This window comes from Cyprinodon tularosa, unplaced genomic scaffold (genome assembly GCF_016077235.1).
Source record: "Cyprinodon tularosa strain WSP-4 unplaced genomic scaffold, ASM1607723v1 ctg69, whole genome shotgun sequence".
Classification (NCBI taxonomy): Eukaryota; Metazoa; Chordata; class Actinopteri; order Cyprinodontiformes; family Cyprinodontidae; genus Cyprinodon; species Cyprinodon tularosa.
Window position 1 is genome coordinate 3084523 of NW_024039440.1, and position 14347 is coordinate 3098869.

The 14347-nt window shown below is 38.2% G+C and overlaps 1 protein-coding gene across 1 annotated transcript; it reads left to right on the forward strand.

The window, feature by feature from the left end:
• The first annotated feature begins 504 nt into the window (after positions 1 to 504).
• ilvbl (ilvB (bacterial acetolactate synthase)-like) lies at positions 505 to 12947 on the forward strand. Its single transcript, XM_038267909.1, has 14 exons — positions 505 to 954; positions 4162 to 4363; positions 4605 to 4732; positions 6080 to 6330; positions 6429 to 6528; positions 6657 to 6754; positions 6868 to 7004; positions 8989 to 9123; positions 9540 to 9654; positions 9744 to 9913; positions 10085 to 10155; positions 10245 to 10316; positions 12407 to 12512; positions 12622 to 12947. Exons 1-14 carry the CDS (start codon positions 841 to 843, stop codon positions 12798 to 12800), a joined length of 1878 nt encoding a protein of 625 aa, XP_038123837.1. The 5' UTR covers positions 505 to 840; the 3' UTR covers positions 12801 to 12947.
• The last annotated feature ends 1400 nt before the right edge of the window (positions 12948 to 14347 follow it).

Below are 14347 nucleotides of genomic sequence, written 5' to 3' on the forward strand. Positions count from 1 at the left end.
AACCTCTTCAAACCCACTGAAAACTGAAATAAAATTCAAAAATCAGTTAACTTTTATTTTTGCAGTGGCCCTAATCCTCTTCCGTATTAATCATATTAAACTGAAATTAAATTTAAAAATTATTTTTTTTCCAGAGGCCCTAATCCTCTTCCGTAGATCTGATAGGTGTAGTATAAAACGTGTGAAGTAACAGGACTTCTCATTGGTCAAGGAGGTTGTCTATCCTTACTCCCAAACTACAGGCTCATGACAGTCATATTTCAACTACGGAAGCGACTTAAGTACACGGAAAATAAGTATTGGCTTTCAAAATAAAATTAATGCCCTTGTAATTTTATTTGTCATTGGAAAAAGACAGCACTAATTTGATTGAAAAGTAATTTTATTTACAATTTGAAAATGAGCGAACAACGTTTTCCGTGTATAGATCCTAACCCTTATCTTAAGACGTGTAGCTTTTATGTTGAATTTTATCTTGAAATTCAGTTTTCGGAAGTTGTATAGTAGTCATGGCTGACTTGACCTGAATAAGGAGGCTGATATTCCTGCAGGTGAAGGAGTGTTTATGCCAGATAAACTTGTTTAGGTCTCGTCAGGATCCCCTTTAAACAGCATTTCTCTGCCAACCAAACCTTGGAACGCTGTGTTTCAAATGAACTTTCCAGATAGCTTGTATAAAAATGAGTCTATAGCAGCTGTAGACTCACATTTACAATATTGTAGCCTAGCTTAAAAAGTCAGCTGAAGTGAAATAGTTGGAGATTGTTTTTTTTTTTTTTTAGCTTTCTTTAGCCGAGTTTGGATTTAATAAGCGGGGTTTTGTTGCTTCCGCATGTCGCCATGGAGTCGTTCGGATGTATTTCCAGTGTCCTCGGCTGCTCTGCTTGCATTGCACTGGCTGGGCTTGTGTTTGCTGCCTCCAAACTCGGTTTCATTTACCAGTTGTTTCACAAGGTAGGTTATAAAAAAAAAAATCAGCACCAGCTTCAAAACTTACAACTCTTTCTATATATATATATATGTGGATTTTATCAAAGCATCTGTGATGTGCTTACTGTGTGAAAAGTATTTAGTAATGCTGTCGGTGCTGTTGTTGGGAAAGAAAAGCCTGAGGTGTATTCATATAAACTTTGTCCAGCTCTGCGGTTGCCTCATAAAGGCTATCTAAGCACATTGGTTGTTTGAGGGATTTCACAAAGCAAAGGAGCTCATCACAGCTGCAGGCCTGAACAATAAAAGCTGCTGTTGTCAAAAGGAGAGAGCGACAGGTGACCTTGGGAAGGGCTGTCATGTCACAGGGGAAACTGTTTATATAAAGTTTGTGGTTTTAAAAGCTCTTGATTTGTCAAATCGGGGAAACATTGCCAGCTTTTAGATTATATCCAATGCTGCTGTGATGCTCTGTGATACTTAGTGATGTCACAACCACTAACCTCTATGTATTTTCCAGGATTTTTTGGAAGAAGTGGGAGTGTGACCAGCTTTTTTTTTTTGTTTTTTGTTCCCATCAGGGAGATTTGCATTGAACCACCTTATTCTCTTATTACATCATGTTTTAGGCAGTAGTGCCAAAAGTACACAAATTTGTTACTTAAGTAGAAGAATAGATACTGCAGTTTAAAAACACTCTGGTAAAAGTTGAAGTATCAACTTGACCTCTTTACTCAAGTAAAAGTGAAAAAAAATATGCTCCAAAAACTACTTAAAGTATAAAATTATAAAGTAACTTTAAAAAAAAAACCAGCCAGATGCCACTATATGAATTGAAAGCTCAATTTCTCGACTATAAATAGAATAATAAATAATAAAATTCTTGGAGATGGGGCCAAGGATTAGGGACCCTTCAGACATTTCGACATCTTTTTCTGAATCCGACATTGTAGCATGGCATAGACAATTCGTGTTTGCAGTTTGAAGAACACCTGCTTGCTTCTGATGATATCCTTTGGCATCAGCACAAATTTGACGAATAGCTAACCAATGAGTTTTGCGTTATATGACTCATCCAATGATACTAGTTTTCATTAGATGTGGATGGCACCAATGATCTGCATTTGATGGCGCACATGACGTGAAATAAATATTTATAAACATTAAACTGAAGCCAAGAGTAACAAGTAATGTTTGTTTTAAATCATTTATATCAGTTGTGCTGCTGCCATCAACAGCTTTGTTTTAGATTTTGGAGATCGCTCTGTTTTTCAGTGTAGTCCTGTTTCTCTGGCTGTGACTAACTGGATGTGCTCTCTTCATCCTCTGGCATGCGAGCTCGGAGCTCGTCTGCCTGGCTGTGTGTTTCCTGGACGGGGCCGCCTTTTACAGCTGCTATTTGTATCTCTGCTTCTGTCTCCTTGAACCCCAGTCGGCGTCGGCAGATGGCCACTCACACTGAGCCTGGTTCTGGATGGAGAGCCCTTCTACGCCGTCGGATTCAGCTGTTAATTTTCGCTAGGCCGATCTTGCATGGATACCCTTTAATTGAAACCATTCCTGACCTAAACATGCTGTAGGTTGGAAGGAGAATCTCAGCCTAAAATGTCTTGCAGGCTGTAAAATGTTTTCTCCCCATCAACTCTGAGCAGTTCATCTGCGCTGAAGAAAAGCCTCCATGCAGCATGATGCTATTACAGCCATGCTTTACCATACAGATAAAATATTCTGGAAGATTTGCAGTTAGTTTGTTCTCCTGTCTGTATAGTTTTAAATGTAGAGCTATAACCCCTGTGTGACCTTGGCAGTTTCTTCCACATGAATGTAGCAAACATTAAATGGGGCATTTTAGTTTGCTTTAAATGATGGATTTCCTCTGGTTGATTTTCTATCATTGCAATAATTGTGGTCTAAATAAACACTGCCCAGCAGCTCGAAATATTTTGCGAGCTTTGATTTCTCCATGTTTGTTTCAATAGACCTCTGCAGGGTTGCAAAACTGTTTCCATTCAGAGTTTTATTTATATTTCATAAAGATCTTGCAGAGATGATGTGTGAGTAGCACCAATTTTTTCTCTAAAACATTAAAAAATGTGAGACATGCTCAAGGTCAGTTCAACCAATGTTTTTAAGGAATGTCTTGTGTTCCTTGAACTACTTTTGCATGATATAAGTTCATGGTATTTTCATCTTTGAATAAGCCCTTGCCACTAGGGGAAATAATTTACAGTACAGTTAGTCATCCTGCTAACTGCAGTGACATCAGATCCCAGGAATAAGCTGACAGGCTTGAGCAGTGTGGACTAGGAATGATTTGTTCATCACTTCATGCGCCGCTGATGTGGCTGTTAATCAACAGGGCAAATCTTAACTCAGCAGCTCATCACCTGTTGCTTAGATGTTCTGTTAAGGCTACTAAGATCTCATGCCGTGTTTTTTTCTTTTACATTTTCTCTGAGATGCACTGATTCAGTTTTTTTCTCAATCCGATACCGTAACCTGGGCATGAACGTATCTGCCAATATAAATGATACCAATGTGATCCAAGGGTTGAATAAATGAACCGTATATCTTTTCATCTAAGTGAAAGCTTCAGATTTGATATAAACATTGTTGTAAAAAGAAATGTAACAATTTAAAACTGATATAAATGTAATTGTTTACATGGGCAGCAAAAACAAACCCTTTAAAGTACGCCAGATTAGATCTCCGATATCTAATCCAGGTTTTAGATCGGTGCGTTTCTGAATGTACCCCACCTGGCTGATATAAGAGTTTTCCTAACCACATGCCGTCCACAAAGATGGTCCCCCATTATACGTCCATTTTGTTCGATATACGATGGACAATACTGAATACTGAAACCAATTTTCATTGTTTTAGCCAAAAATGTTTTCTTTGCTTGATCCATGTCAGTAAAATAATTCTTCTGAAACAGATTTTTCTTTTTTAGCTCACAAAGTATCTTTTAAGATGTTTGGTTAAGAGTGGAAAAGCTACTCCCTCATCCATGTAGTACTACTTGCTACTTTAATACTTTTTGGACAGGCAGCAGAGTTTTACCGGGGACAGATTTTCCCACTAAAAAACAAAAGCATTTTTTGTCTTCCACTTTTATTAATGTGTCTTTTTTTTTTTATAGTGTACAATAATAGGAGAATGATAAAAAAAAAAAAAAACGTATTCAGTGCATTCTATTGATTTTTACTCTTTTTTTTTTTTTTAATTCAGACAGAAACGAAGAGCCCTCGTCATGGAGGGGAGAGTGTTGCAGAGGTCCTCCGTGCACATGGAATCAAGTTTGTTTTCACCCTTGTTGGCGGGCACATCTCCCCCATCCTGGTTGCCTGCGAGAAGGTTGGCATCCGTGTTGTCGACACCAGACATGAAGCCACAGCTGTCTTTGCTGCTGATGCTGTAGCACGGCTCTCAGGTATGGACATCTCAGCTACACATGTTAGAGGAGATCTTGCTTGGCACAGGCCGTGTTGGCAACAGCTACTGCAGTCTTGTTTGGGCGTGTCTTTGTGTTTGGCTTTACTCAGGCGGACTGTGGGGCTTGTCAAACACAGGTGCTGCTAACAGAAATGTTACCGTCTGGTTTCAGTTTAGGCATGGCCTTGCTGTAAGCTTGCTAAAAATGTAAACAGTTTTTCTGCCTCTGTCTGTCCCAGGTACTATCGGTGTAGCAGCGGTGACTGCTGGCCCAGGCCTGACGAACACAGTGACAGCTGTGAAGAATGCTCAGATGGCTGAATCCCCACTGCTGCTTTTGGGAGGAGCTGCTGGTACATTACTGCAGGTACATCAGTGCCATTTTCTGGTCTTTATAAGAGACTGAACTTCTTTAAATCTGAACCTAGGTAAAAAAATGAAGAACAGTTAGTGATGTCTTTTCTGCTTGGCATAAAAACAAATTTTTATGCCTTGGGCCAACAACCTTTTGGAAATCCTGCATTTTTAAATGATCAGTAATCAGTGTTAGTTTTATATTGAAAAAAGTAATTTTTCACATACCAGCAATGCAGCTGCATTACCAGAAATCTACTACAACTCAATCATTCAGAGACTTTTCATAAACATGGTCTCTCTGCAGCGGGAGAGATTTATACTGCAGGACAAGCAGGGAGCTGAGAGAGAGGCATAGGTGACACCCATTGGCTGAGCATCCCTATTGTGGGCGGGTGTTCGGCATGCCTTAAACACAGAGGAGAGACGATGGAGCAGAGCCACTGATTAAATCATGGCATTCCTACAGAGTTTGCTGAAGTAAAAGGCTAAATGTTTCTGTAATTTTCTGATTATTAGCAGAAATAAACACTTCACTAGATCAGCAGAGAAGCTGTTGATCTAGAGAAACTCCTCTCATCATCTCAGCACTGACTGATCGCTGTAATTAAACACATGTGCTTTACCTACTCTACTCCACTTTACATGCATGGTTTAGATTTTTATTTAGTTTTTTTTTTTCTCGTTAAATTGCTTAAAAGCATTTTCTCCAGCATCATAATTATTGTACAACCAATTGAAGGCTGTCAATGTGCACAAATATAAAGTTCTAAAGCATCTTTTTTTATTGTATAAGAAAAACATGAAACTTATCAAACTACACAAACCAAACCTGAGCAGATTAAGATTCAGTGTTTTCAGATGTTTAGTCCTTTTTAACAATTTGTTTTATGAATTTATAACAAACATCCTATATTCTGTAACTAAACCTCTAGTTGTATTTAAAGTTCAAATAACACAAATGTTATTCATATTATTTGACATTTAAAAAAAATAAAAAAATAACTAGTAATTAGTTACTTGGATTCAGCAGAAACAATTCCCAACACTGTCAGTAATCATAAAGATTTCTTTACCAGCACCTGACCATCCCTAATAATCCAGAAGTTACTGGATTTGCCTTCATCCTTATTTAGAGGATAGATAACATGATGAACCTTGGCTTTTAATATTTTTCCAATCAGATAAGAATATGGTTCTTTTGATTATGTCCTAAAATTTTAAAGAAATAGAGTTGAAAGGTGTACTTTGTTTTATGATTAAAAAAAGAAAAAAATACCAGAACAGAACCTCCGTTTTGAGTTCATGTTGCTTCTTAGGGTTATCGAGATGAGACGCATGTCTGCTGTTTGTGCCACAGGGTAGAGGAGCGCTGCAGGATATCGACCAGATGTCTCTTTTCAAGCCACTTTGTAAATTCTGTGCCTCTATCCGGAAAGTCCGGGAGATCGTGCCTACGCTCAGGAAGGCCCTGGCAATAGCTCAGTCAGGAACGCCTGGTCCCGTTTTCATCGAGTTTCCCATTGATACGCTGTACCCCTACCACCTGGTGTCCAAAGAGTTCGCTGTTAAGAACCCTCCCAAAGGGCTGATGGGGAAAATGGTTTCATGGTATGTCACAGACATGTTTGCTGTTTATTTATTGGCATCAATAAATTGCTATCAGTTATGATCATTCAGTTAATTGGTTGCTAACTGTAACTCTTTAGGTACCTCAATAACCACCTCATGAACCTTTTTGCTGGAGCCTGGGAGACCAGAGACGTTTCCCCACTTCCCGTTCACATTCCTCAAGCCACAGATGATCAGGTAATCCTAGCATCTGGTGTTGCTTAAATGTTTGACTATGTAGAAATGTGGAAAAACATATGTTTGTGTACTAAATGTCAGGGAAGAAAGAATGTACAAAACCCTTGTCATGTTTTGCTGCTTTTCAGGTGCAAAGGTGTGTAGAGCTAGTGAGTCGCGCCAAGAAACCAGTCATTCTGCTAGGGAGCCAAGCCACACTTCCTCCAACACCAGTGGAAGACATCAGGTAAAAGGAAAAAAATGGTTCCCACTGTTCCCTTACTCATCACAGCCTAAAAGTCTCCTTTTGTGCTCCTCTGAGACATAGGATGTGGAACCAATATGTTTTCTGCTTTCTAGGAAGGCTTTGGAGGATCTTGGCACCCCCTGCTTTCTTGGAGGCATGTCTCGAGGCATGCTGGGAAAAGACAGCCCCATCCACATTCGACAGAACAGGCGGGATGCTCTCAAGGAGGCCGACCTGGTTCTCCTTGCAGGTCAGGTCAACATCTTCACCTTGAAGTGCATCTAGGAAACAACAGTGGCCTTTTGCTTCCTTAAAAAAACAAGCTAGGGACCCACTAAAAATAAATATATTTTTGAAGTTAAAGAAAAAGGATGAATTACCTCTGGAAACAAAAATGTTGCTGATAATTTCCATTTAAACCCATTGACTCTTACACATAAAATACAATCCTATAATGTTCACCTGTGTAGAGCTGTTGTATGAAGGCTTTACAGGTTTGGTAGAGAACTTAAATAAGCTTCATGAAGATGAATGTGTTTGATTTTCTCCCAACTTCACAATTCCTGATTGGGAGGTGGTCGTGAGAGGCTGATCGCCTCTCGTTACCCCCTGTACACTACTTGACGCACAATCAGGCTGAAAGTTGACCCGTTAAAAAAAATTCTTGCACGACTGGAGAAAAGGACAAAAAATCGTAGTCTGTATGCCTGGCTTAAGCTCCAACTATGGGGATGAGGAGTCAAACATGACGGTGGCAGAATAATGCTGTGGGGGTACCTCTCTTTATCCAAGGTTCCCGCGGGTCCTTAAGAAATCTTAAAAGGCATTGAATTCTTCAAAATAAAATTAAGGCCTTAATTGGTATTAAAATGTCTTAAATCAGTCTTTCGTAGGTCTTAATTTTTCAAACATTATAAATAGGATTATGTTTATTACAATTTATTTTTGTAATCTAAATAAAACGTTAAAATTGACAATTTTGTTTTTTTCTTTTCATAAAAAAAAAAAATAACGGCTTGCCATTATTGGTTCCGTCTCGATAGCGGAACCAATAAAAGCGTTGTTGCGGCCGGGACATTTGGGAGATGCGCCATTAACTTTTTCTCTGGAAAATATGACCAAGTGTAAATGTAACCAAATTGTCTATCGAGCCAAGAGTTTTCTCCATGGCTAAAACCAGTACCAGGGAACATACATGAGGCACAGTGTATTTTGTGCAAGAAGTAATTCAAGCTTGGAACGATGGGAAATAAGGCAGTGGAGTCGCACATGCGAAGCAAGAACCACAAATTGTCAGAATCGAGTTACCGAGAAACAGCCGGTATTTCTGTTTTGTTCCACCCTTGTCTCTGCAACGCCTCCACTTATCACCAAATCAAACGTACTAAGAAAACGATACAAAGAAAAATAGCTGCAAAAAAGACTTAGCACTGGTTATGTTGTGGCTTTAAAACTGATTTGTTTTGTTCCCTACTAAAACAAAGTTTGTGAATTCAGTTAAATAATTGTTCAAATATATCTGTCATTTGTGTGTTTTTAGCTTTCTTCCTGTATGGGAAGCTTTTCAAAATTTAAAACATTAGTGCAGTGGTTTATGTTAATAAACCTTTGGGTTAAGTTGTTGCAAGCAGGTTTTTCTTGTGTTTCTTGGGAATTTGGTCTTACATTTTTATTTCAAGTGGCATTAAAAAGTCTTGAATTGAACTTGCCTTATGCTGTAGGAACCCTGTTATCAGGAACATTGAAGTAGTTAATTTAATGAATCAAATATAAACATCAAAGTTCAAACCAGAATGTAGTTGATCTGTGATAAGAATTGAAAGCTGTTGTTCACTGAAGTTATTCATCCAATCTTCTGAGATTTTTCAGAATGAAGGTGGGCTGTAATTTCCACCTTTAGATGTCTAAAGTTGGTAATGACATACACCAAAAAGACTTTCAGGTTTAACAGCAGGATTAAGTGGTTAGCATCAGTGTGTTACATACTGATAAACGCACCGCTTTTCAATTAATTTCCTAAGTAGCTGAGAACCATGTATTCTATTTCTTTTTTTAAAATTAGGTTCTACAGTTCATGGCGGTCTACACTAAGGTGAAAAAAAATGTACAAATTTCCAAAGAGCAACAAGATCAGGAGGGTTTTGAGTTCATAATGAAATACACAGAGAGGGAAAACTGCATCATTTGACTAGTTGGTTCAAGATTGTTATTAATTTTTGTTTATCTTTTTGCAGGCACAGTATGTGACTTCAGATTGAGCTACGGCAGAGTTCTCAGCAGGAGGAGCAAGGTCATCGCTGTCAACAGAGACAAGTCCCAGCTGCTGAAAAACTCTGACATGTTCTGGAAACCAACTATAGCAATTCAGGGTAATTTATTATGCAAACTATGTTTTCATTACAGTAATGCCTTACTCTTCATCATTAAAACTGGATTATTAACAAGATAATCTGATTTCCTTTGTAGTCCTAAAAGACCTGGAAAAAGACCTCTTATGACTTAATAGCTACTTTGATCATTTGTCAGGTCTGGGTTTGTAAAAAAGACTGGAACTTAGGATAAAAACAAAGTTCACATTTCCTACAGCATTCAGAGCTGTGCACAGAAGAAGAGGGTGACATTTCTGATCGCTACACTGTTGAAAACAGGATTGTGTCACTTTTACATTTCTGTAAAAGATGAATAGATAATAAAACCAAATGTTTTTCTTTTGTGTTTTTTACACATGAAAACATAAAGCCTTTTGAGGTGGAGTCTGACGTATTTATGCATTTTATTGTTTTAGGTGACGCTGGGTCTTTCATTGTCCGTCTCTCCAAGGGGCTGAAGGGCCATCGCTGTCCTGAAGAATGGCCTCAGAGCCTTAAAGCTGGAGATTATACCAAAGAAAAGACAAACAGGTGAGCAGGGGTGGGAATCTCTGCACACATCGTGCATTTTGATAAAAAAAAGAACTGGTACTATAAAGCCATTTCTCAATACATTTTAGAGCTAAAGCTGATGAGAAGACGGAGCACCACCTAAATCCCTTAAAAGTCCTCCACTGTGTGGATGAGCTGATGGCAGAGGACAGCATCATTGTAGCAGATGGTGGGGATTTTGTAGGCAGTGCTGCTTATATAATGAGACCAAGAGGACCTCTGCGTTGGTTAGATCCAGGTAATACCCCAGCTAATTAAAGTAGGGGGGGCAGGGGGTTTATTTGATGCTAACAAAAGCAGGAAAAATACAGTAAGTTCTTCCAGTTAGTTATTATTTATTGCCCGAACTGTGCTCCTGGCCGACCAGTAGCTATGTTATGTTTTTTCTGAATCTCTTGGATCCTTGCAGGAGCCTTTGGGACTCTGGGAGTTGGGGGAGGTTTTGCTTTGGGAGCAAAATTATGTCGTCCTGAATCTGAGGTATGATGATTACACTGGATGTGTATTTATTTAAACTTTTACTTTTCAACCCTGATGCAAAGACATGGTGATTTCTGCATGATGTGCAGGTGTGGATAGTATATGGAGACGGCTCCCTGGGCTACAGTGTTGCAGAGTATGACACGTTTACACGGCACAAGGTATGAATCTTTCACGCAGTAATAGACACAATTATTCATTGGATTAAAGAATGGGTCACACCTTTTTCTTCAGCAGCAATGAGGCATAAAGTACCGAACACACAAAAGCCTATTTTGCATTCAATCCCACAGAAAATTGTGTTTGATGAGGTCATGGCTTTTCACACTCATTGAGAGTCAGTAGGAGTAAACACAGTGGACCTCGGGTCTATTTTAATCAGACTATGCAGCAATTCAGTGGGAATTTCATGGGTCTGACAGGAGGAGAGACGTGGTTACAAAGTAAATGCATCTGCTTTGTGGGAAAATAAAAGCAAAAGAAAAAACAAACAAGGGGCAGACAGTGCAGGTAAACATGGATTATCACGCTCCCTCTTTATGAGTCCCTCTTTATGTCCGGTACCAACTACTGCTAATAGCTGCTGTCCCCTGCTGGTCGGACTTCTGTGAAGAATAACTGCAACTAATAACGTTTGTAGCAAAGCTCTTCATGTATAGGCTAACAAACAAACTAGCCGTCTAGAGTAGTTACTAGGCTACACTGCTCTGTTTTTAAAATAACAGCAAAATAAACCTGAATATTAAATTGAATGGACCTTATGCTCAACTCCACTACTTCCTTAAATTCAAACAGCTCCTTTGTTTCCTGCCTTTGATTATTGGACAGACTGATTAAGCAAGGTTTGTCTAGTCAATGTCACCATCGTAAGTGAGGTCAAATGCTGTAAACAAAGAATCCTTTCAGAAATATAAATGACTGTTTCTTTAAATTAATTTACAAATTTCAAAGTAAGAGAAAATAAAAGTCTAAATCGAATCAATATTTGGTGTCACTACCTTTTGTCCTTAAACCAGTGTTGATTCTTATAGGTATACTTGTAGGATTATATTCAGGTGTGTAATGAACCAACTATACCAAACGGGTGCTAATAATTATCAATATCATAGAAACATTGAACTGAAACAGAAACAGCCGTGTAGGAGGCTTAAAGTCACAGGGAAATCGTATTTAAATGTCAAATCATTCTAGCTTAAATATGCACAAGGATTGCACAAGGGTTTTTAATCATCAATTAGCCTTCTGACCCAATGAGCAAACACATTGTACCATTAGAACACTGGAGTGATAGTTGTTGGAAATGGGTCTCTATACACCTTTGTAGATATTGCACTGAAAACCAGATATTTACAGCTAGAATAGTCATTTAGCACATTAGCAATGTATAGAGTGTATTTCTTTAAAGTTAAGACTAGTTTAAAGTTATTTTAATTGAAAAGTACAGTGCTTTTCCTTCAAAAATAAGGAAATTTCAATGTGACCCCAAACTTTTGAACGGTAGTGTAAAATGGCAGTCTTTACTTTCTCTTATCCACTCCAAAAATATATCTTTTAGAAGATCAGGTCAATTTTCAGCTTCTGTAGTGCCGACGTAAATATGGACTAACGTTTTAACTTAATCTGTGTTTTCATAAGTGAAAAGGGAAGATGGTGTTAAGATGTGTAATTTGAAACAACCCAAAGCTGTTGGATTCATGGCAGAAATTTTTAAGTAACATAATAACTCGCCTATGGGTGAGACCAGAGGGTGGAGCTCAGCATGCAGACCGTTTCATCTTTTACACAGCTGCTCTGTCAGCGATTTTCAACTTTATGACGTTCCTTTTTTTTAACTATGCGGTTGTGATTTGTGTGACTTGAGAAATGTTGAGCATGTGGCTAAGGAACACATTGGCGAGCTCCACCCAGATGTTTCCAAATAGATGCATTTCGCCTCTGACAAAGGCAAAATATAATGAAGCGTTAGTCTGAGAAGTTTGAATAAAAAACAACCTTGATGCGTGACCTCTAGCTCTATGCTGTGTCCTCAGAGTTCCACAACCTTCCGCCATCAGGCAACCGATTTAGTTGTCCCTAATTAGGAGCTTTTGGCAGAAAACCCTCATTTCACTGGAAGAAATAAACGCATGTTATCTTTAATAATCCAAACAACCCAAAACTTGTTGAACATTATTCAAGGCTGATGAAGCTCATATTTTTATGTCATGTTGTCATTTCAATGTTTTTTTTACTTGATTTTTTTCCTCTCCAGACGCCAGTTATATCTGTGGTTGGGAACGATGCGTGTTGGAGTCAGATATCCAGAGAGCAGGTCCCCATCCTTGGCAGTAATGTTGCATGTGGCCTTGCTTTTACAGGTACATTTTGGCCACTGTCATGTCCATCTTGGTAAATCCACAATATTGCATTGCCCATCGCTACATGACAGCTACATAGTGAAATGTATGATCTTTGCTTATCTTGCAGATTATCACATAGTGGCCGATGGCTATGGCGGTAAGGGCTACCTTGTTGGACGGGAAAACGAGGACCAGCTAACGAGCCTCATCAAACAGGCTCAAAAGGACGCCAAAGAGGGCAAGGCTGCACTTCTCAATGTTTTGATTGGGAAGACTAATTTCAGAGAAGGCTCCATCTCTGTGTAGAGCCTCTAAGTATAGAAGGCCGTCAGATAATCTTTGTATTTTAACTTTGGATTCCATACATTTTACTCTGATCAATGAGGGATTTCAAATTAATTTGGAATTGCACTAATTTAGCCATGTCTACTTCAAAGCTTTTGATCATCCATTTTTGACGGTTAGTTTTATTAAGTTGTTTTCTTTTTACAATCAATATATTGCGAATAATGACTCACTCCAGAACTGAAATAGAAAAATCTGTCGGTCATGGTTACAATGCTGCAAAACGCAAAAGGGAAATGGTGACTACTCAGACATGTCTGTTCTATTTAGAGACATTGCCACTTTAGATTTCTGACCTTTTTAAGTTCAGTAAGAAAGAAGCTACAGGAATTGCTTGTGAGAGTGAAAAATGTACTTGATTTATCCTAAGTGACCTGTATGTGTTTATCTACTGTTTGGAGATGAACGGTGGGCCTTTGACGGACATTCAGATGTGGTAAAGATGTAACTTTCAGTTTCAGCCATGCTTTGAAAAACGGAATTAATTGACCTACAAAATTGTCTGTGAATGTTGTTGCCCAACAAAAGGTTTGACCTTCTGAGTTTGATTGTATCCTCATATACATTGCTATGTATAGACTGAAGAGTGAACCAGTGAGACATTAAAGATTTATTCAGTACTGATTTTTTGGACATTATTTGTTTTCCTTTTAAAGTTGCTTTAAACCAAAAGGTAAAATCTTTGCGCTATATAGATTAAATCTTTGGATAATTCCCTTTTTGTGTGCAGTGTTATGATTTTGGATTGTTTCTTTTTGGTAAGTCAACGTGTTAGAAAAATCTTTTTCTAAAGTTGAGGTCTTAAGTGGGGAAAGCAAATGTTATGTTAAAAAAATAGCAGGACTTTTATGCCTCGCAGTACGTCTGGTGGAGGTCTAGTGAACTTGGATTGCTGTGATTGATGGCTGTACAGTCATCACAGCAGATACCTGCCCTCTAAATAGTTATTGTAGAAATAAATGCATATAAAGTAGATTTAATCCTTTTTTTTTTTATTATCTTGAATGATTCTATTTTTTTTTTCAAAGTGTAGAAGGGATTCAGTCAACCTTCTGCATGCAGTTTATTTTCTGAACAGCAGATGGGAGCGTAGTAGTGTTTGAGTTTTTTTGTAGTGTATTATGCTGACGTGGTGCTGTTCGTAAATTCTTGAGGAAATATATTGATTTCCTACGAGGCAAAAAGCCCGATTGTGAAACCTATCGTGTGGTGAATACATTTGCCAAATCTAATAAAACGTTTTTGTTTTTTTTATCAACAAAAAATAACTTTGCTTTACTATAAACTGACATCATTGCCCAAACCTGCAGAGTGAAATGCTTTATTTTTAATCTACCATATTATCAACACGTTTAACAATGATTTTAATAAAGGGTAAACGTTTTTTTACACCCAATAAATGTGTTCAAGGCATGCATCTTAAATGATGTAAGCACTTGGTTGTTGCGTTTAGACAAAACCATATGTGGTTGGGTCTCATGCTGCGTTCATATACATTTGGTAAAAGT